General features: G+C 44.3%; 1 protein-coding gene across 3 annotated transcripts; it reads right to left on the reverse strand.

Annotated features, from left to right (window-relative positions):
* Positions 1–12,800: 12,800 nt before the first annotated feature.
* On the reverse strand, positions 12,801–23,690 carry BLVRA (biliverdin reductase A). 3 transcript variants are annotated; one of them, XM_078597059.1, is made up of 6 exons: positions 23,608–23,690; positions 17,910–18,033; positions 17,376–17,477; positions 15,645–15,752; positions 14,964–15,135; positions 12,801–14,286 (listed from the first exon to the last, which is right to left on the reverse strand). In XM_078597059.1, the coding sequence occupies exons 2-6, from the start codon at positions 17,974–17,976 to the stop codon at positions 14,019–14,021; spliced, it is 717 nt and encodes a 238-aa protein (XP_078453185.1). In that variant the 5' UTR covers positions 17,977–18,033; positions 23,608–23,690; the 3' UTR covers positions 12,801–14,018. The 3 variants fall into 3 exon arrangements, with proteins under 3 accessions (XP_078453185.1, XP_078453176.1, XP_078453165.1); XM_078597050.1 differs by having other exon boundaries at positions 17,341–17,477; XM_078597039.1 differs by having other exon boundaries at positions 17,260–17,477; positions 23,608–23,689.
* Between the last annotated feature and the right edge of the window lie 1,063 nt (positions 23,691–24,753).

The raw sequence follows: 24,753 nt of genomic DNA on the forward strand, positions 1-24,753 counted from the left end.
ATGAACTACAGGAATTGTTAAAAGAACGTAAATGCTCTGAAGTTGGACCCCGATAAACGTGAATAAAACAAAAGTAACGTGCAACAAATTCGCTAAACAATTGCAGATATTTGTTCGAGGGACACAACTGGAAAATACAAAATAATGTGTACCTCGGACATTGATGTTGGACCGACACCAACATGAAATGTAGAAGTGGATGCTCGCAGGTTTGAGCGGTCTTGTAAATCTGAACTTGATAATAAAAATTAACGCACCAATGTTCCTAAAGAACAACTTTTTAATACAAGTATACTGTCTGCGATGACATATGGATCAGAAACTATGGCCATTGGTGAAGGAAAACTGCAAAGAAGCATAGAGCGATTGAACTCTTGGTATTATATTCAGACGGAAACAGGAAAAATGTGCATGAGAACACATGCACAGGTTAAAGACATTGTTGTATACTTAGAAAAGTGTGCTTGGGCAAGATGTGTCACGAGAATGGATGATGGTTAATGGTCAAGACTAAGGAGAGTGGCAGTTATGAGGGATGGAATATGCCAAGACAGAGCAATGTGAAAGGTGGAGTATTAGAACGCAGGACTGAGAGATGCTGAAGGCTTGTGGAGGCATTCATCCAGCAGTAGATTGATCAAGGCGAATGACGATACGTAATTTTTTAAAAGGCTGGCCTAAATTTGAATGAAACATCAAACAAGAATGTGATTCGTGTGGTGTGACACTTGTGTTGAACTAAATAAGTTTTCAAAAATATTGTATACAACTTGCGTCACGTGTCAACTTTTAAACAGAAGATGCAGTTTACTTACCATCCTAGTGGCCAATCTGTGCATGCAAATATTCCTATGTTTAACACAGGTGTCACTACTGTTTAGTACTGTACTTAGTTTGTTCGTTCAAAATGTGTTATGATGATAAAAATATGGAAGCAATGATAGCAGCAGAGTAGATGGAAATCCACAGCAATATCAATATTTTATTGAAATGCTGTACTATTATATGGACATTCAACAGTCGACCTTGATAATCAATGGGATATAAAACTGCGAGAGTATATTTTTACGTAATTCTTTATATTAAAAAAACGAATTCCATCAATGTAATCTCTTTGTCTCAAACGCAGTGAATGTGAATAATGACAACTCTAAAACAACAGAGCTCTCTTTGATAGACATCACTTCATTCGCATTTAAATTGCAGTGCATGCACACCTGCTTTACGAATGTTGGTCACCCATCCAAGCATGTTCAGGCTCAACTCTGTTTCGCTTCTGAGATCCAACACGATTGGGCATATTATGGGTGATTTGGTCGTAGATGCTTTGTCTATACATTACCTCAAATAAAATGTTACTCTGCATGTGTCTATATTTTATCTCTTGATACAATGTTCCTCTGCAGTCTCTGATTACGGTGATTTCCACATTTAGAGCAGAAACATATGCTATCGTAATGAATACAATTAATAACTTGTTATTAATATATTAAGCCCCAAGCAACATTTTAAACCGAGGAAGTAACATTGTCAGGGATATCGCGGATGCAATAATACATGTCTTGTATTTGGGTCTTTCGGTAAAGCCACGTAGATAGAAAAAAAATATCAACATAATAACATATCATAAATATATGATGTAAGAAGTGGTGTGATGCATCTTTCTCTAGAAGTATACACTGGATGCTATGTACGGCTGTGTGAAAATACACCTGCATGCACTGGGCATGGACTCGCCTTTCAGAAACCAAACGGAGATGTAATGCGAGTTGAATCGACGTGACAAAACTTGACATAAAGCTGCCACAAACATAGCAGAGCCAAGTCTAACTTCTGCCAAAATCTACTCCGGCTGACTAAGTCAGCCAATTTGCCGGCCCCAACTCAAGCCCTGTCGTCATCACGTCCCCTCCCTTACGCACACCAAAAAAACCTTCCACATCCTCCATCCATGTCAGGATGTCCCTTTATTCGTCCGAGGTGTCCAATGTGAAGCAGGTTCAAGGGTCAGCGATATTGCTGTAGACCAATCTGTTTTATGATCGCTAACTACAGATGTATCGTTGTAACTTTACCCAGATCGTACATTTCCACCGAGTGCCCCTGTAGTTGACATCCTATTCTCACAGGATTCAAACAGAACAGGGAATTTTTTTGTGCCATCATGCTTTGCAGACTTTTTGTGAGCATTCCAGTTGCCATGAAAAATTATTGTTTGAAACTATATTTCCTTGCCACAAAAAACATGTTTTTTTAGAACATACCATTTTAAAGTCGATTTTGGAATAATGCTCATTGCTTTTTATCACTGTCAATAAGCAAATATATTAATACATGTTAAATGCTCATGTATCTTATACTAAACACTTAAGATGTAATTTAAATTGTGAAAACTGAATTAAAATTAATATCAGCAGAGAGAATATGGCAAAATGGTCGTAATAATGTGTACAGAAGTGTAATTGTTGCTGATTATTTGGAGTGATTGCCATGCGAAACTGAAACCGTTATCATTAAGCCCCAACATTATTACATTTGCAATTTGAATAATTTCCAACTTTAATGAATGCATTGCACAATTACAATAATCCCAAATTCTTAGAACTAGATACCTCTTTGCAAAGGAAATTTGAATAACTTCAAGTATGCATCTGAACAATTCCTGAAAACGTAATGTATTCTTAAGCATTGTATATTGTTTCAATTTCTTAAGGTAGAAAGGTGAGGCCACATTTGAATCAATTATGAATACCACCGTAATGTACACAAGCCATCTAAAACCAAGCCTTTAGAAATAACAGCATATGGGATTCATCAACCATCAGGGTGAAAGGTTGCTTTAAATGTATCTGCACAGTGTGGTTTCGAACACAAGACCCAGGAAATGAGCTGTAAAGGGCTGTATCCTATTGGGTAACCAGCTGCTCTGATTTAAAGTTAGTTTCTTACAATAAAAAAATTATATGGTGACCCCTATGAATGTGTCCCCAGTGAGGTAGCTGGGAAGATGGGGGAATGGTAGAGGCTTAAAATATTTCTGGAAACCATCTATACCTCTATTAATGGAACTCAGATTTTTCAGTCAGTCTCATTTTAACACTTATTTCAAAACATTACATATTATTTTAAGTGGTGACTATCACAACCAGCTGTCCAGGGCAGCACTTTTTTATTTTAAGGCAAACATATGGCAAAATAAAAATGTTTAGTTTAAGAGTGGTGTGCACAGTGTTCGCCGAAATCATACTGTTCTATTACAAATTGGCATTAACTCTGTAATCACAGCATGGAAAGCCAGCACAACTTCTAAAGCAGAGTACGTATAATGAAATTTTAGATGGAGAAAACCAATACACGACTCAAAAATATGAATGCTTAAAATAATCTTCAGGTTAGTGATCCAACAGAGATACAATTAGAATCTACAGATTTTACATCATACATGAAATATTCTATAGAATACTACACGTACCACTCAAAAACTGCAAAGCTGACCAAAAGCATGCTCCAAGTCACACTTTTGCCATATTACCACACTGACTGGGCCTCTTTGTAGAAATATACTGTAGCTTATAGCAAACCATTATGCGTATATAACTGACAAAGAACTTGTTAACCAGTGACATTCCGCTGTATATCTCAACTACCCTGCAGACATCTGAAGAGTTAATCATGTCACTATTGTGTCAAGCCACTCTGGAAACCAACAGGAGGCGCCCTTTCGTCCCACCTCATTGCATGGAGGCAGTGGTCCTCCTAGTGTGCGAGTAAAGCAATGACAGCGACAGCTCACAGGTGATGAGCTACATATGACTGAGCTGTCGATAATGTTTAATACTTTCTAAAGCAAATTGTGGAGTAGGCCGTTACTCGGAGTAACAGGTTAATTCTAATGTATTGCTAAATGCTGATAAAATGGCATATTAAAAGCTGAAAAAAGTAACTTTCTTGAAACGTTTACATTATTGCATCACACTCAAATAATTGTTTGGTCTTGAACCACTACGCATATTTACAAAATGTCTAATTTTGCCACAAGAGGCCCTTATTTTGACATGCGGAACATTTTTTGTGGATGTTCCCGTGCGATTTGAGACAATAAACAACTGCCCTCACCGCTTCAATTGAAATTTAATTGTAATAGGCAACTATGTATTGGGTGCATTTCCCACGTTGTTCTTGAAACTAGCATTTGTCATAATCCCCACAAAGCAATCAGACTACTTTCCTTCGAGGAAATTGGTAAATTGCCTAGCCAAATAAGTCACCATTAATTGTGTTAATTATGGTAATTATGTCCCACCATATGTTATAGGATTTGATTGCTATTCTAAGCATTGGTTATTTAATTGATGCACAGTATTTCACAAGTTATGTTCAAATCTTTCAAAACATTTATTTCATGTTATACAGATTAAGCAATTACAAATGAATGGCAAAATCACCAGATTATTACGTGAAGTACAGCTTACTCATGAAAGAATATGAGTTCATCAATATTAATATATTTAATTTTTATAAGAACCACAATATCACTGCAAATAATTAAACATATTTAAATATTGCAAATTTAACGATTAATATTTTCCAAGCAAATATAGTTAGGTACTGGCACAATGGTAAGCAACCCATGCTATGCACCCGGCGAGCCGAGTTTGATTTCCGGCCACAGCGAACATTAGGAGTGATACTGGTAGGAGCCTCCTGGTTACACCAGCCCACAGGGGATTATTGTGTCCGTCGTGCAGGGAGGGGCTGGGTGGGGAGGGAGGAGCTGGGTGGGGAGGGGAGGGTGGGGCTGGGTGGGGAAGGGAGGGTGGGGAGGGGCTGGGTGGGGAGGGGCTGGGTGGGGAAGGAGGGGCTGGGTGGGGAGGGTGGGGCTGGGTGGGGGGTGGGAGGGGTGGGGCTGGGTGGGAAGGGGCTGGTCACCCGGTGGTGCCCTTATAAAACTCAACGTTTAACCTACTCACGCTTGTGCCCGCCCTCACAGTCGGGCATATTTGCGGAATACACCACGCCGCCGTTGACCCTGGCCATTGACCGAGCAACCCAACGTTCCTACCAGCTCCCTCCGCAGGAATGTGTTATATGGACCGATATGACCCACTCCTCTTCAAACCCACACTGACCAACACGGTGAAGGCCTCTAAGACCAACAGAGTGCAAAAGGGCATTCATCCAGCAGTGGATTGACAAAGGAGTGTACGTTATTTTAATAAATAAAGAAATCATTAAGCTTGAAATCGAATAAAAAATATGAGTCATTTGATAGTGGTGTGAAAGCACACACAAAATTCACCACATATATCATTAACACAAACATAAATTCTAGATTTGAAGCTTTCGTGACTGCAAGGATTCATATTCTTAGGTTTTTTCGGTAAAGTCACGTAGGTAAAACATCAAAATTAATAAAAATAAAATAAAATAAAAATCACGACGTTTCGGAGGCAACACAAGTTTCCGTCATCAGGTGGGACCGTCACAGCCGGATTAGCTGCATCAAGTGAGGCAATGATTCAAGATGTAATCCCTTAAAAGCAAGTTGAGGGGGGGAGGAGAGGGGGGGCTCATCAGAATGTGGTAGCCAATGAATGGAACGTATCGGGAGGGAGGGGGGCGGGGCTCAAAGACGGCACGGAGTGCCACGTACAATGCATTGGGAGGGGGAGGGGGGCGGGGCCAAAAGGATGGACGACGGCTTGGACGCGGTTTCTGCTGCACACGCCAACGCATTGGACAGAGAGGGGGAGGGGAGGCCTGATACACATGATAGAAAAAGAACGAAAATGCCCATGTTTATACCAATGAAGAGAGTACTGTTAAACACTGGGGATGTTAACACTCGGTAAAGTAAAGTAAAATAGTGCCTGTCAGATAAGATGGTCCAAAAAAGTGTAATTAAGTCTTTTTTGCGTGGTTGATAACATCTTTCCAATGATTACTAAGTTTGTACCCATCATCGCGGTTCAAATTATGTCTGTGTTTGTATATTTGTATGGCTTCGTGTATAAACCTTTGATGGTAGCCGGGAGGTTTGCAGAGAACCTTGGTCTCGGAAAAAACAATTTCATGAGAGCCCACCGAGTTGTAGCAATGATCGGCAACGGCCGAAGAATCAGTTCTGCCGTGTTTCAGATCTGACTTGTGCTCGCGGACACGATCAGAAACATGACGTTTCGTTTCTCTAATGTAGCAATCACCACAAATGCAACTCAATTTGTAGACTCCAGAATACTGTAAGTCAGGAACGACATCCTTCACAGATGGAATCAGATCACGGATTTTATGCACTGTACTGAATCGGACTTGGATCTTATGTTTGTTTAGAATTTTGGAGATCTTTTTGGTCACGCCAGCTATGTATGGTAACGTGATAGTTTTGGTCGGAGTTTCATGTGGCTGTTTCTGTGTGGTGGGAGAGACAGCTTGGCGGATAGTACGGTCAGAGTATCCGTTCATCCTGAGGGCCCGATGTACATGTCTTAATTCACCGGTCAGGTGGTGTTGGTCAGAAATGCCATGGGCTGTGGTATAGCGTTTTGATGAGAGAATTCTTTTGAGCTGGGTGGTGGTGGGAATCCGGTTTCAATTAGGAATCTGTGTGGGTGGCTTTCCTGTAGACAGAATGTCCCAAGGATCCGTCAGGCCTCCTCTCAAACAGAATATCCAAGAATGGTAGTTTACCGTCTTTCTCCACTTCCATGGTGAATCTGATGGATGGGTGTCTAGAATTGATGTGGTCCAAGAAGTGGTTCAATGCTGGGAGGCCATGTGGCCAGATGACGAAAGTGTCATCCACATACCTCTTCCACAGGGAAGGACGCAAGGTGGATGTCTGGATGGCGTCTGATTCAAACTTTTCCATGAACATGTTGGCTATAACTGGTGACAAGGGGGAGCCCATAGGGGTACCCTCATTTTGTTTGTAGAAGGTGCCATTCCAGGTAAAATAGGTGTTGGTGAGGCAATGCCTAACCAGCGCAGGTGCATCAGAATTCAATCCATGTTGGACTAAGTCCTCAATTATTGTTAGGGTGTCCGGTACTGGGACTTTGGTAAACAAAGATACTACATCAAAGCTGACGAGGATGTCATCAGGAGATAGTACCATGTCCTTAACCATAGAGACTAATTGGGTTGAGTTGAGTACTGCCGAAGAGGTCTTGCCTGTGAAGGGGAGCAGAGTATCTGATAGAAAACGGGCTAGTTTGTACGTAGGAGAGTTTATCGTCGACACGATGGGTCGTAGCGGGGTGCCTTCCTTATGGATTTTGGGAAGACCATAGAGTCTGGAAGGTCTTGCCGCCGATGGTTTTAGAGAGGGACGTTTGCTTGGTTCGATTAGGGAAGTCGAACTCGTGATGATACTGTTGGTTTTCGTCGTGAGGCTTTTAGTGGGATCGTTTTTAATTTTGGAGTAACTCCCATCATTAAGAAGGTCCAGGATTTTGTTGTTGCAGCTAATCCGGCTGTGACGGACCCACCTGATGACGGAGACTTGTGTTGCCTCCGAAACGTCGTGATTTTTATTTTATTTTTATTAATTTTGATGTTTTACCTACGTGACTTTACCGAAAAAAACTAAGAATATGAATCCTTGCAGTCACGAAAGCTTCAAATCTAGAATTAATGCCCTCTACGGGGAGGAATTCCACCTATCTGTTAGAGTTTTTAACAGACAATGAGACAAGAAGTCACAGCTTCTCGAGACGCTGGCCTTCCTCAAGAGATGCCGCGATAACAAGGTAATACCCATCGCTTTCACACTCACATCCGCTGCTGTGTCCTCACCGAACTCTAAACAGATCTTATTTAAAGCTAGCCTATCACTAATCTCGGAGAGAATAAGGTTACTCCGATCTGAACTCGATAATTTAGACAAGACTCTCTTACAAACACATTTAATGTTAACACAAAAAATGTCACCTTCTGATTGGAACCACGTTGATAACATGACTTCTGCTTCTGCTGACTCAATGTCAGCCAAATGCAAAGCTAACCTGATTTCTAAATTCAACCTCCTATCTAAGAAGAAACCAGAGCCACACATCGCAAAGCGGGATGTTAACAAGACCGTGATTAATCAGAGTAACATCCCAATTTCTGACAATCTAAAAACGGTACTGGCCAAAGGACTAAATTTCGCCGTCACCCCTAAATATATACCAGTAGAGGATATGATTTCTAAGATTGATGTAGCCCTCAGAGGCATAGGACACATCCATGCGGATGTAGCAAGAGCTGAAATAGCTACTATTCTTAAGAATGCTAAGAAACCCACTAGTAACATCAGCAAAAACGAACGCTCTGAACTCGCGGACCTAAAAAAGAGAGATGATATAGTCATCCTCTAGGCAGACAAGGGCAATACCACGGTCATCATGGATAAAGACTCATACAACAACAAAATCCTGGACCTTCTTAATGATGGGAGTTACTCCAAAATTAAAAACGATCCCACTAAAAGCCTCACGACGAAAACCAACAGTATCATCAGGAGTTCGACTTCCCTAATCGAACCAAGCAAACGTCCCTCTCTAAAACCATCGGCGGCAAGACCTCCCAGAATCTATGGTCTTCCCAAAATCCATAAGGAAGGCACCCCGCTACGACCCATCGTGTCGACGATAAACTCTCCTACGTACAAACTAGCCCGTTTTCTATCAGATACTCTGCTCCCTTTCACAGGCAAGACCTCTTCGGCAGTACTCAACTCAACCCAATTAGTCTCTATGGTTAAGGACATGGTACTATCTCCTGATGACATCCTCGTCAGCTTTGATGTAGTATCTTTGTTTACCAAAGTCCCAGTACCGGACACCCTAACAAAAATTGAGGACTTAGTCCAACATGGATTGAATTCTGATGCACCTGCGCTGGTTAGGCATTGCCTCACCAACACCTATTTTACCTGGAATGGCACCTTCTACAAACAGAATGAGGGTACCCCTATGGGCTCCCCCTTGTCACCAGTTATAGCCAACATGTTCATGGAAAAGTTTGAATCAGACGCCATCCAGACATCCACCTTGCGTCCTTCCCTGTGGAAGAGGTATGTGGATGACACTTTTGTCATCTGGCCACATGGCCTCCCAGCATTGAACCACTTCTTGGGCCACATCAATTCTAGACACCCATCCATCAGATTCACCATGGAAGTGGAGAAAGACGGTAAACTACCATTCTTGGATATTCTGTTTGAGAGGAGGCCTGACGGATCCTTGGGACATTCTGTCTACAGGAAAGCCACCCACACAGATTACTACTTGAACCCGGATTCCCACCACCACCCAGCTCAAAAGAATTATCTCATCAAAACGCTATACCACAGAGCCCATGGCATTTCTGACCAACACCACCTGACCGGTGAATTAAGACATGTACATCGGGCCCTCAGGATGAACGGATACTCTGACCGTACTATCCGCCAAGCTGTCTCTCCCACCACACAGAAACAGCCACATGAAACTCCGACCAAAACTATCACGTTACCATACATAGCTGGCGTGACCAAAAAGATCTCCAAAATTCTAAACAAACATAAGATCCAAGTCCGATTCAGTACAGTGCATGAAATCCGTGATCTGATTCCATCTGTGAAGGATGTCGTTCCTGACTTACAGTATCCTGGAGTCTACAAATTGAGTTGCATTTGTGGTGATTGCTACATTGGAGAAACGAAACGTCATGTTTCTGATCGTGTCCGCGAGCACAAGTCAGATCTGAAACACGGCAGAACTGATTCTTCGGCCGTTGCCGATCATTGCTACAACTCGGTGGGCTCTCATGAAATTGTTTTTTCCGAGACCAAGGTTCTCTGTAAACCTCCCGGCTACCATCAAAGGTTTGTACACGAAGCCATACAAATATACAAACACAGACATAATTTAAACCGCGATGATGGGTACAAACTTAGTAATCATTGGAAAGATGTTATCAACCACGCAAAAAAGACTTAATTACACTTTTTTGGACCATCTTATCTGACAGGCACTATTTTACTTTACTTTACCGAGTGTTAACATCCCCAGTGTTTAACAGTACTCTCTTCATTGGTATAAACATGGGCATTTTCGTTCTTTTTCTATCATGTGTATCAGGCCTCCCCTCCCCCTCTCTGTCCAATGCGTTGGCGTGTGCAGCAGAAACCGCGTCCAAGCCGTCGTCCATCCTTTTGGCCCCGCCCCCCTCCCCCTCCCGATGCATTGTACGTGGCACTCCGTGCCGTCTTTGAGCCCCGCCCCCCTCCCTCCCGATACGTTCCATTCATTGGCTACCACATTCTGATGAGCTCCCCCCCCCTCTCCTCCCCCCCTCAACTTGCTTTTAAGGGATTACATCTTGAATCATTGCCTCACTTGATGCAGCTAATCCGGCTGTGACGGTCCCACCTGATGACGGAGACTTGTGTTGCCTCCGAAACGTCGTGATTTTTATTTTATTTTTATTAATTTTGATGTTTTACCTACGTGACTTTACCGAAAAAACCTAAGAATACAAACATAAATAATGGAATTATTGTAATTGTAGGCCATTGTGAATGAGGGTACAAATGACTTCTGCTCTAAAAAAATAGTCATTGCCCAAATCATCAGCATATGACATAGTTTTCAGTTGAGGCATTATTTTTTCGTGACCAGTTCACATTTTTCGCATTTCACATTATTTTAAAACATATTGTGGCAGTCACACGAATGCCATTAGTGTGGTCGTCATAGCTCAAACCCAAAACATTTAAATTACCTACAACCAAACCACGGAAACATGATGACGTTTAATTTAAGCATGCATGCAGGGGTAAGCGATGTTGTGTATTTGCCTTTTCTAATACAGTTTTTCCCGTGATATTGCCCGTTATATTTTCATTATATGTGCATTCCTTATTTTCCGAGGGCGTAACAAAAGATGAGGCAAAATCCAAATATCACCAGGGTGAGAACTTGGAAAACAGAGTACCAGAGACTTTGAGGGATTGGTATGATAAGAGTAGCAAGAGATTGTGAAGTTACCTCCCAAGCAAAACACAGAGGCAATTACTTCCAGGGAGGCCATAAACGGGCACCCTGCTGTTTGTAAAGTGCCCATTTGCAAGGAGACAAAAAAAACTTGCCTCTCAACAATTGAGTGACCAACAATTCATAAGTCTTAGCATTAAACAAGAAATAAACACATAATGATGACCGCCACGTGTGAACAACCCTTAAAAATCATGGTATCACAATATCACCTTGATGATAAGCGACTACCTACTACATGGCAATGCATCCGGGGGTCAAAAGGTTAAAATATAGATGTTTGCATGCTCTTATTAACATATTGTTATCCATGTAGAAACACCATACGGTCCGGTTAATCACGTGAAAATGTATAATGAATAATGGCAGTTCATGCTGATGAAGGCCATTGCCCATAAAATTTCTACTTTTAATATTTTTTCATCAGACCAATTCTCCAGGACCAAATGTGAAATATGAATTCCAAGGGTACAGACGGAAGTAGAACATACAAATCCCACTCACACAAACACAACCCTATGGGCTTGACAGACGGTTGGGGCAATTGCTGTTAGCGAACACCTATGAAGGCCAACACAGCACTTGACCAGAGCCACGCCCCACCGCCTTTGTCTCCACAGTGGCGATCTTTACATGTCGCACCAGGTACTCATTTTAAGGCCTAGCCAGGACCAATTCAGAAAAACGCCACTGTATTGATCATGAGTGGGAATCAAACTCAGGTTACCAGGTTCATATAAGAGTACAGAACAAAGGCATAACATGAGGGATCTATTTTCAACACCAAACCACATTTGCTGAAGAGCAACATACACACACACAATCGTGGGACAGGCCAGACAACCTGGAGCTGACCGTTATGAGTGAATACATCACAGAGCAGTGACGATCTGTGTTCACACGTATCTTGGTATGGACGAAGGGGAAGTCTGAGAAGCCAAAGCCAGAGGTGACTTGGGGGTGAGCCAATGGGATGTGCCTGCAGGTGGAACTCCAAATAGTACTTGTAACCAACCATATATTTTGGGTCTCTCGCCCAGGCAAAACTCCGGGTGGAACTCGTTATCAACCAAAATATTATCGTGATACAAGTTTTCAAGAGGAAAATTGTTCACCTTATACAGTCTTTTCTCATGCAGTCAGGATTAATTCAGAAAGTAACATGCCATTGCCAAATTAAAGAATTTACTATGTTGTACTGTGGTGATTGTTGGCAAATGCTCGTTGTGGCTTAAGCTATTTTCCTTAGTAAATGAGTACCCTTCAGTTTCAAAGGTGAATTAAATATTGTACATCTTATGAACTGTAATAGTTTTGTCCGTGAGTGGACATCACTCAGTTATAACCCTTCCTTTTTAAATCCTTTATATTAAGTTCACTTGCTTGCTTGCTTGCGCGCTTACGACCGTGCAAATCTTTGGGTCGTTTTTTAACCCACTTCCCGTGATCCAATCGAGCTGACATTTTGCACACAGACTCGTTGTGCGTGACAATTTTTTTTCGTGAAAATTTGTTTTCAAAATTGTACACTTTTTAGAAAAAATAAATTATATTTAATTACCAATTGCTTAATGGTGGCAGGCAATCATCTGACCCATAGGTGGCAGCCATCTCAAGCCAGAGGACGAGAGGACTCTAGCCGCCACGCATATAAAGGATTTATAGTGAAAAACTTTGTTTTTACAGGTTAATTTTTTACCATCAGTGTTGCAAAGTCAACTTGACATTGTACGAGATGTGAAGACATAGTGTAATATCGTTGACGACTCTTGGACGCCGGGGTTGGAGACACACGTATTTATTCCGCGTCGGTTGGCACAACCACGGACATACAACATTAGAGGGGGTATCGGCCCCCTCACCCGGCTAGCTGGGGATACACTTGCTAGCTATGTCTGACCTACCTCCTAGTCCTCCACTAACGGGCTAGGGGAGGCTATATATCTCAAGCCAAAAAAGAGCTATTTGTGATTTATTTTGAGAATCTATGGAGTTACTAAATTTACGAATTGAGCTTGAATGAATGTCGGAACTTAGTTATGCTAATCGATAATTGCTCCTGATCATATGTGTAATGAGCGACTTCCGCGACGCATTGTGCAGAGGGCCCTACTTTATTACTCGCACTGGGCACAACACAGGCCAACATTTATTCTTCCTCACACGATGTACAACACTAGATATTAACGTCTTTACTGGCTATACACAGCCGATCACTCGGCGTGGTCCCATCACCCTCACTCGGCTACACCGTTGGCTGGCGGCGTGACGATGACGGCGATGGAAACCACGCAGATCTTCCACGTGGCCAGACGACGGAGAGAGATGTCGGCGAGCAGCGACGCAGCCAGGACCCAAGACCCGACACACGAGTCCCGGGCCCGCTCCCCCTTATATCCCCCCAGGCGTGGCTAAGTCCCGCCTCTGGCCACGCCCTCTCGTGGAACCTTCGAGCAAGTTCTCGGAGTATCTCGGCTAAACCCACCTTTGCCCCAGATACACCTCCTTCTCTGATTAGTTGTTACTTAACCGTGCCCGTGATTCCCCTTCCAGGCCAGCAGGTGTCACATATGCATCACAATTGATCCTTATCATATGCATAATTGTCCTTTATTACGTGTGTAATAATTGACCGTTAATAATACTCAATGATCGCGTCATGCTTCAGCATATAATTACCCAATTAACGGTTTAAATTGATCAATAATAATTAAAAGCAATTATAACAATATTCAAATGAATTCATTTATAAATGTATTAAAAAGCAATACATTTCATATTGAGGGCACTAGCCCCTTAACACCTTTAATTCATCTCCACTTAACCCATAGATTCATATTTAAATTACTATTCAATGTAATAATTAGATAAATGTTAATATTAAAAAAAATTTATGACCACCCAAATATTCAACAGCAACAGTGGTGCGAAATGACCAAAGAGCCACGGACAATGATCTGTGCGAATTAGATATATTTGTTAAAGCCCATGAGCGACATGTTATGCTAGCTGCATGCAGTGGCGCTGGATGTCAGTGGCAAGCTGCAAACAGTGCAGGATGCGACGGCGCTCTGCGTGCTCGCTGTCCGGGAAGGGGGCTCCTGCACGCAGCTTTCGTGCAAAGAGGCTCAAGTCCTGCATGAAGAGGAACTCGGACCCGCCCGGCCCTTGCGGCAGCGATTCCATGCAGCTGCCGTCAGTGAAGCTGATCCGCATCTGCTTGGAGCGCATCAGCCCCTCGCCACGCTCTTCCACCCATGTCAGCCGCCTACCATCAGGCAAAAACGTCAGACTCGAATCTACACCGTGTGGCTCACTTTTATCAACTTCTCCATTAAACTCATTCGAGCCCACAATACTGCCAGCATGGGTTAATTACTGGTCAATTGGGTCTAGAAGGAAGGGCCTCGGTGGTGGGGTCAAGGTCCTGTCCCGAGTATATTACAATCGGCAATGGAGAAGGCTTGAACGGTAACTATGCCCCTCTTAGTTAACGCTGTTTCTGAGGCTTCCCAGATGATTTACACAATTACCAGTGAAGTAAAATTCTACCTGAAGGTCAATCATGCTATGAATCACAAACCAAATTTCACCAACTGTCGAATACATTAAATAAATAGTTTTTTGTAAGTGCATGCCATTGTGTGCCAAAGTCAAGGTCTAATAATTCAATTTAGGAAAAGTACTATTTCTTTTATATAAATTGAATGCTCTTTGAGGACTAGATACCCTTTTAACATTCACCGCATACAATTCATTAAACCGATACAGCATAAATCTTTCACATAATACCCAACCTATCTGTGAAGAATAAAGCATTCTCTATAAACACCAATAGTTATATCTATTTATGTAGCATAGAATACAACAGGAATAGCAGTATCTTGTGACTAAAAAACTGGCTTCATGTGACTTCGAATAAAGATGAAGGCTATGTTTCCTTACTTGTTGTTAGCAGTGAGAAGGTGGGCAGTGAGCTTCGTGTTTTGCTGCTCGGGACATGTCTCTAACATCGCCTTTTCCACAGAGAGCTCCCCAAACAGGTCAACGAACCAGGTGACCCGGGTCACCCCACTGAATGCCAAGAAGCCACTCTTCTTCTCGCACAATGGCTTGCCTTTTAGTCAAGCAGACACCACCAGAGAAACAACACTCACTGCCCGACGTGGATTCAGAGAGACCAATGCATTTTTAACCAATTTGTAATATTAATAATCATCCTCAAAAGTACAGCCACGAGAGATAATCCTTGTATACCTGAGAAGTTAAGCACCAAGCCTGTAAGCAGCCCCACTCCTCATGATGCAAGGAATTGTTACGATTCAGGATTACGATTCAAACATATATTTAATGATTTTGGTATTGTTAAAGGGGGTCATCAAGTGAACTCATTACATACAAATTATAAGTCCAAAATAATTGTCATGCAATTTGATGCATGTATCTTGATAGGAAGAAAACATTTTATTGGATGGATTGATGCATAGTTACTTCTGTTACCTCTCAAAATATGCCAAAGTAAACTAATTTCCTAAGGCCAAGCCTCAACTCCACTCCATACTGTCATGAACTGCCTGTCACGATCACAAGTTCAGCTTCGAGACTAATGCAGCAGCAGTGTGTTACCGGTGAAGTCCAGATGTCCCTCTTGTGGCTCCCGTCCTGCCACCTGTTGCTTGAGCATCTTGTACTGGGAGGTGAGCAGCTCAATGTGCTCTACGTGCAGCACCTTGCCTGTGCGATGGAAAGGGATAACATGGACCATTCAACACTCATTGTCAATGCTACCATGCAAGAATGTGCTTTATTAATTACATAAGCCTTAAATGACATGTTTGAGGTCTACGCAGGAGTAATATACACGTTCCAATAAATGTATGTTTCATGTTAAGAAAGCTCACACAAATAAGCTAGTTTTTTTTGTGAATAATTGTCCTGTAATGGCACTTTTTTAACCAGAATGGCCTCATTTGACTTATTTTCACGAATGTCCTGCATTGCGATGTTGGGTTAAATCCACATTAATAATTGTTTTGTGGTTATTATTCTATTACCCAGAGAAAACCTACACATACACTCAAACATTCGCATAGATTCACAATCCATTTGCTATATATCCTAACCATTTAACAGCCAGTTGGTTTAGGCATTTCACCAACCTCCGTGGTCCACTAACCCTGGACTCCACGGTGCTGGATGGAAGGTGACATGCACCACCACACCCTGCTATATGAACCACATGGCAATCAATATTTAAAAAACTTGATAGAACACCATGAACATTTTTTTTTATAACAAGGGATTCAATGGTGCCACATTTAAAATGACACTTGCAACAGTGCTAATTTTCAAATTTAGAAATAACCTAGATTAATATCTGTCCAGTGTGGCATTTTATCTCTTGAGCAATGGGTGTGAATCCTGTTTGCAGCACTCAACTTTGTGCTTTTGCTCGTGATGTTAAGAAATACTGAAATAAAACTATGCACCTCACACTTTGACTAAAAGTTCAACCAAAAATATTGGTGGATGATAAAATACTGACAATGTACAATCATTCATTCAATAGCTTGTGTCATGCACTGCAGTACATGCTTGCTGTTACAAAAAAAGCACTCACAATTAGGATAGAGTAAATGTGTTTCCTTGCAAAAGGTTTCTATTTGGTGGTTGAACATCTTAACACCTGTTTAATTGCCAAAAAGGGGTAAAACCTATTCTTATTTCTTCATAAATACGATTACTTACTAGTTATTTTAACAGCGACACCAGCACACACTCGCGTAGCTACTGACTCACAGGAGGGATGTCATGCGATGTTAAACACGAAAAAAGCGATGAGGCACCCTGCCTCATTTCACTTCTTGTTATTATGGTCACCACAACCCTGGATCAAGTGTAAAAGGTATACTACACTTTAACCAAATACAATTTTCCACTCTACCACCGAGCCCAGAAGGCACCAGCTTGTTTTTCCACTGCAGAAACTGTGCTATGCCACTGATGTCAAACAGTGAACAATTCGATTAACCACAGTCCTAGCCTTACTTGGCCCCAAGCAATGTTAATTTGTCACGTGAGGCCAGAGTTTAAACGTTTGGTTCTGGATTGGCTTGGCAAAAAGCCAGTGCAATTCCACCTGCAATGTATGTATGTTGAACTTCTTTTGCATCGTACATAGTCAAACGTGCGAATCGGAGGTGCAGGGGAAGGACAACTAAACCTAAAGAGCGGTACTCACCCACAGTGTCGGCGAGCTTAAATAGCTCCTGGGCAGTGCTGGCAGATAGTGCAAGGGGATACTCCACACACACGTGCTTGCCGGCACTCAGGCTTCTGCGCACAAGTTCCTCATGCCTCTGATTCTCCGTGCAGATGATGACTGCCTGAACCTCTGGGCTGGACAGGGCATCCTCCAGCGAGATCTGCCGTACTCCGTTGATCTCTCCAAGCTCTTGCCTTAGCAAGCACAAAAGCATGCAAATTGTCATACGACTAAAATATAAGCATTGCAAGCGACCAATAAAATATATCATACATTTATTTAAAGTGTCATATGGTGGGAAATGTAAAACATTGGCACCAGTATTAAACGCTTGCTTTTCAAATATCACAACAATATATAATGTTTCATACATATTTAATATATGCATGCATTGCACTTAAATTATTTACCATCCATAGAACTGCACACCTGTGCTGGGAAACAACTCTGAGGATATACAACCTTACCTTACTACAAGGGAACCATTCAATGATACAGCGCACTCATTTAAATGCTTGTTATCAACTTATTGACATTTTAGCACAATCAGGACCAACGGTTATTGATGACTGAATTGTGATAGTGGGCACAATACATTTAATAGCAAATGCAACGTTATGCATTACCGTGAGACAAATCCAACAATGTGAAGATCTTGTGTCTCGCCTGACCGGTCCGGGGTGCCAAGGTCATGGATTCGCACCCTGCCAGCCATGCCAACACCCACCACCACAACGCAAACCATCGTGCCTGCAAAATGGTGATGAAAGGTGTCAGTGAACATGTACAGATTTACGTATGCAGATCCTTGGCTGCCACCGTCATTATTCGTGACAGCGGTATTAACAAAGTGTCCATTTGTGTAAGTGATCGTGGACAATCATTTAAATTAACAGCCCTGAACAAATTGTATAAATTCCACGTTCGGATTGTGGTCAAGGCTCTCCTGAGGACGACCACTGATATCAGGGGTGTGTTGATGCACTTGCGATGCCCCACACCTCTGATTAGGACAGTCGGCTACGTACGGTGCGAAAGAATTTCGACAACATACGTAACATAGACAACACGAGGAACTGCTCGGATATTTTACTGGGGACCCCCCCGCCCGTCTATGCCCTCCCTTTGAGCCTTGCCCGCGAGCAAGGAGCCCAACTGCGGGGGCGTTATTGGAGACAACTCATGGCCTGGTCGCTTCTGAAATAAGTAATATAAAAAAAACTTTTTTTTTTAACACGCTTTAATGAAATGTACCGTACTAGCAATGGAAGAACTCCACGACTCCAGGAAGTGGCTCCCCAAAGCTTGCCATAACGTAAGAGACCGTGGTGATTTACAGCCAATGTCAGTTGAGTGTGGATAATTAGAGCCGTAAAAAAGATTGTTTAAAAATATGTATTTTTAATTTTCAATAATAGAATATCGTATTGTCATCAGTATGACATACCTATACCAAGTTTGCAGTCGATAGCACATTGGGAAGTGGGTAAAAATGTAGGCAAAATAATTGTTTGAGGATACAACAAACAGAGTGAGTTAAATAAAAGCATGTAATAAAATCATAGCGAAGAGGGCTTTACGTGGTAAAATTAAAAAAATAGATACACAAAGTGATTTCCTTACTTTTCCTATACTTTGCACTCCTTCTATCATGTGTTGTAGTGTTTGCTGTTGTAACTTTCTGACCAGCCCCCACTGGACATGTGTGAAAAAAAGCGCTTTATAGCTCATCGGATTCCTCCTCCAGTATAAAATACCGATTCTGATTCCTGAGACTCGGAGGTGGGGGGTTGGTGGCTCACGTTGGGACTGCAGCCATCAAATATGCGAGCCACCTGGTCCCTCAAAGGGTCTCCGAGCTGCTCTTTGCAAGAATATAGCAGTACAGCAACTAATTCTAGATTTGAAGCTTTCATGACTGTGTAATGCGGGCGTAAGCGACCTTCCGGATGTGACGTCACGGGGGGTGGAGTCATGTGACGTGGGTGGAAGGTTCGGGTCCTTAAGCGGGTAAACCGGAAGGGGAAGTCAGTCGGGGTGTGAGCGGAAAAGAGTGAGGCCACGCGGGCGAGTGAGAAGAGGGGGGGGCACCGACGGCCATCGGGAGCCAACCCCGAAGAGAAGAGGAAGCTGCGGAGTGGTGTGCAGCTGCAGAGGAGACAGCCAGAAGGGCTGCGTGTTAGAGGCAGCGGTGTGGCTGCCAGGAGGAGCTGCGGAGAGAGAGAGACAGCACGAGGCTGTCAGAGCTGCGGAGGGAGAGAGGGAGACAGCACGAGGCTGTCAGAGCTGCGGAGCATTTCAAAGATTGATGGAGCTCGTTTTGACGGGGTTGCAGTGGGAGACGTGTCTTATATATTTGGACGATATTATTGTCTTCAGCCGCACATTTGATGAACATTTGACGCGGCTGGAGACAGTGTTCACGAGGATGCGTTCTGCCAAATTGAAATTCAAACCAAAGAAATGTCACCTACTGCAACGGTCCGTCCGCTATTTGGGGCACATTGTGAGTGCTGAGGGAGTGTCCACGGATCCGGAAAAGACGGCGTGCGTCCGGGATTGGCCGACTCCGGCCACCGTGGGGGATGTTCGGCGGTTTTTGGGATTTGCCTCGTATTACCGAAGATTTGTGCCGGGTTTTGCGACGATTGCGAGGCCCTTGCATCTCCTTACGGGTAAAGGACGGAAGTTTGTTTGGGGACAGCCGGAGGAGGCGGCCTTTCGGAGTCTGCGTGATCTATTGGCCACGGCCCCAACATTGGATTATCCCGATTTCGATCACCCATTCATTCTTGATACGGACGCGAGTGACACAGGTATTGGGGCGGTGTTATCACAGTCTAAAGGGGGTGTAGAGCGTGTCGTGGCGTATGGTAGCCGAGTCTTGTCTCCTGCGGAAACCCGCTACTGTGTCACTCGCAGAGAACTATTGGCGGTTGTTTTTTTCCTACGGCAATTTCGACCATACCTCTACGGTCGTTCTTTTATTGTGCGTACGGATCATGCGGCCTTGCAATATGCCCTTAAAATTGACCAGCCATCCGGACAGTTGGCACGTTGGTTGGACACGCTACAGGAATTTTCCTTCCAAATTCAACATCGGAAGGGAGTGCGCCATGCGAACGCTGACGCACTTTCCAGATTACCGCGGCGCGCCCCTTGTAAATGTGAGTCGGGGACGCATAGGTGTTCGCCGATTCCAAACCCCCCTCAGCCGCTTACGTTGGCCGTCGAGAAGTCGGACACTCCGATGGAACCGGGACCGGCTGACGGGGTTTTGAATCTGCCGCGGTCTGTCTGGATCCGGGAACAGATGATGGATGAGTCATTGGTGTCCTTGCGGAAGCGGTCTGCTAGGGACAATGGGAGTCCGAGTACGGCTATGGGGCCGCAAACCGCTCTCCGAGATGGTCTGCTTATGTGGCGGGAGGGGTTCCAGGAACGTTGGCGCCTGGTGGTACCAACGTCCTTGCGATTCGAGTTGATTAGAACCCTCCATTGTGACACTCTCTTACATTTAGGGGTGCAGAAGACCTTGTTGACGTTGCAACGTCATTATTTTTGGCACGGCATGGCGACAGATGTCGTAGGGCACGTGCGCGCGTGCCCTGCGTGTGCACGACGTAAGCCGCCGAAACATCCTTACGTGCCGCCTCTCCAGTCGATTCAGGTGTCTCGAGTCAATGAATTGGTGGCACTGGACATATTGGGACCTTTTCCACCATCGGCGAGGGGTAATAAATATTTGCTGGTAGGGGTTGAGTACCTCTCCCGTTGGCCGATGGCCTGGCCGTTGCCCGATCAGTCGGCCGCGGCCATTACCGACGCCTTTTTGTTTGGGTATATTATGGATAAGGGGGCGCCTGAGAGACTCCTCACGGACCAGGGCAGGAATTTCTCTTCTAAATTATTGGCGGAAGTGTGCGCGGGCCTTGGGACTAAGAAAGTACGGACATCCCCATACCATCCGCAGACGGATGGTATGGTTGAACGGCTGAACAGGACATTGTCTGCCATGCTTTGCCATACCGTGAGTGAACAACAATCAGATTGGGATCTGCACATCCCCGGGGTGCTTTCGGCGTACAGGATGACGCCTCATGCGGCTACAGGATATTCGCCGTTTTACCTTATGTATGGTCGGGAAAACGTGCCGCCGGTGGATGTGCAATTGGGAACTGGGGTGAAGGGACCTCGTAAACCACTTCCTGAATACATTCAGGACACGGTTCGCCGAGTCACGGAGGCGCGGGAGAATGCCCGCGTGGCTACGGCCAAAGCCCAGGCCCGGAACGAGCGATATGCGCGACGGTCTGAGGGGGAGTGCCCTTGGAAGGTTGGGGACCTAGCCTGGCTTCATTGTCCACAGGTACGTCCGGGGACCTCGCCGAAATTGCACAAACCCTGGCATGGTCCCGTACGCCTCATTGCGGTTCCCAACCCACAGTCAGCACGCGTCCAGATTGGGTCTCGTCGCTGGGTTGTGCATACGTCGCGCTTGAAACCATATGTTGCTCCCTTACATGATGCGTCATCCCCCAATGTTGCCTTGCCGGGGTCTGTTGCTGCTGACTCTCCCCTGCCTGCGTCCATTGATCTTGCTAGAGCGCCTGTCGTACCTGTTCCAGACAGGCCGGCCGTGACATTGCGGGGGACGAGGGGCCCTGCTCGGAGGACGCCTGCCAGGTCTGCGGGACCTTCGAGCCCTGCAGCCCTTCCGACCCAGCTGCGGGCACGGTCACAGGACAAGCCCAAGACTAACTCTTTAGGGACACGGGACGTCGGTGGACTTCCAGCTGCGACAGGGGGATTACCCCCTGTCATTCCTCGACTTTCATCGCGTTCCCGTTCTGCGAGTGGGCCGCCGACCGTCCGGGACGGGCCGGCGACCCGCACACGTTCCAAATCGCTTACGTTTCGTTGATTGTTGCTGTCTTGTTATTTTTTTTCTTACAGTTGTATTTATTGCATGCTTTTTGTACGTTCGTTGATGTTAATTGCGTTGTTGTTGTTGTTCTTGCTGTTACATTGTATGCTTAGTGTCCTTTAGGGGGGGAAGCTCGGTTCGCCGCATTACGATTTGCTATTGGTCAGCCGAGGTCGGCTGGGATTTTTCTACGGGGGAGGGTGGTGTAATGCGGGCGTAAGCGACCTTCCGGATGTGACGTCACGGGGGGTGGAGTCATGTGACGTGGGTGGAAGGTTCGGGTCCTTAAGCGGGTAAACCGGAAGGGGAAGTCAGTCGGGGTGTGAGCGGAAAAGAGTGAGGCCACGCGGGCGAGTGAGAAGAGGGGGGGGCACCGACGGCCATCGGGAGCCAACCCCGAAGAGAAGAGGAAGCTGCGGAGTGGTGTGCAGCTGCAGAGGAGACAGCCAGAAGGGCTGCGTGTTAGAGGCAGCGGTGTGGCTGCCAGGAGGAGCTGCGGAGAGAGAGAGAGAGAGACAGCACGAGGCTGTCAGAGCTGCGGAGGGAGAGAGGGAGACAGCACGAGGCTGTCAGAGCTGCGGAGAGAGAGAGGAGTTGCAGCGAGTACAGCCAAGGGGGGCTGTGTGAGAGAAACAGCAGCGGGGCTGCTGTTGTGGATCGGGCCGACATTGGAGTCAGCACCGTGGAGAAGCTACAGAGTAAAGACAGCCGTGTGGGTGTACAGCACGAACCGAATAAAGGACACTGAGCCAGACATCGTGGTCCAGTCGTTTATTACAACTGCAAGGATTCATACTCTTAGGTTTTTTCTGTAAAGTCACGTAGGTAAAAATAAATATATAATAAAAATATAAATAATTCTAGAAATAAAATAATAAATCACGACTACAGTTATTTCACTAGTTATTTTGTTGTGCCTTTTAACACCTGATGAAGGAAGCTTGTGTTGCCTCCGAAACGTCGTGATTTATTATTTTATTTCTATTAGTATTTCTATTATTTTTATTATCAAATTTGTTCCCTACGTGACTTTACCGAAAAAACCTAAGAGTAGTACAGCAACTAGGTTGATCACGTTGGTTGCGTTCTCCTCTGGCACGGGTGGTGTTCCTCCTCGCACTCCAGCTTCCTACTCAAACAATTTATACGCTGCAAATGAATTGTATTCTTCGAGAGACACACACACACAACACACACGAGATGGCGCAATAACCGAAGCGCTCCAAAGCATTACGCAACTGCAAACGCAACGCGAAAGCGTAATAGCAAAACACGGCATGAGCACGGCTATGCGACTCGGATGTAGTTATGATGAGAGACGCGTCGTTGTTATTGTTGTTATTAAATAATTCTCGCTATAAAGTGTATTACGACTCGAACCACCACGGTCGCCTTACCCTCAGCGACAGCACCCGGCACTGGGCTCGCGATTATCCTCGGGTCTTATATAGCCGACTAATCGATTCGATTCAGAGGTTCGACTCTTCCTTACTGTTATTTTTCAAGCGGAATCGAAGCTCGTGCGTTCGCCGGGACGTAACCGTCGGGAATCGATTCGACCCCGGCGTGCTGACCGCAGCGACGTCAGATTTGAATGAATGGAGAGCGGTGAGGGAGGTCGTCGTAATTATTAACGACGTTTGCAAATTAAACAAAACAAGAAGTTCAAGTTCAAGTTAATGTATTAGGTATAGCCCTGTGAGCCATTCGGCTCATGAATCGGGTGCAACCGCAACAAACAAAAAACTAAAACATGAACAAGAAAACATCTTAAAGTGACTATGTGACCCTAGATTTGAAGCTTTCGTGACTGCAAGGATTCATACTCTTAGGTTTTTTTCGGTAAAGTCACGTAGGTAAAAAAAATAGAAATAAAATATTATTTCTATTATTTTTATTAATAAATAAAAGAATTATAGAAATAAAATATTATTTCTATTATTTTTATTTTTTACCTGCGTGACTTTACCGAAAAAAACCTAAGAGTATGACTATGTGACTATGTGCAAACAGAAAATCCAAGAAAAAAACTGCAAAAATTACAGAAAAAAGCACCATACACCAACGCTGTGTGCAAAAATCCCAGTGGGATGCAAGTCAACAACAACCACAAGACAACTTAAATTAAGGCCATCAGTCTAACTCCGTACTACAACAATCAAACATGGCCAAACCAAAAACATTTCCGAAATCACCAAAATAAAGCCATAAAAGCAACGTAACAGTGATCATAGGAACTGTGACCGAATTTTCACAATAAACTACATAAACAACATGTACCACCAACCCCGGCAGCCATAGCTGGCTGCATGAGTCACTGCCACAGTGCAATGTCTTCGCGCCAGTTCGATCTCCCGGCGTGGCAGTTGAGACGACGGTGCAAGCATCTTAAATCTTCCCGCATCTTATTCCGCCCAACAGAGAGCAGCAGTTTAGGGGCCGTCAATAAATGACGTCACACGATTTTGGACGATGTTTGACCCCCCCCCCACCTAGTCACACGACGTCAGAAAAAGTCAGACACCCCCCCCCCCTCAAATATG

The sequence above is a fragment of the Lampetra planeri genome, chromosome 1 (assembly GCF_965212315.1).
Source record: "Lampetra planeri chromosome 1, kcLamPlan1.2.h2, whole genome shotgun sequence".
In the NCBI taxonomy this organism is placed as follows: Eukaryota; Metazoa; Chordata; class Hyperoartia; order Petromyzontiformes; family Petromyzontidae; genus Lampetra; species Lampetra planeri.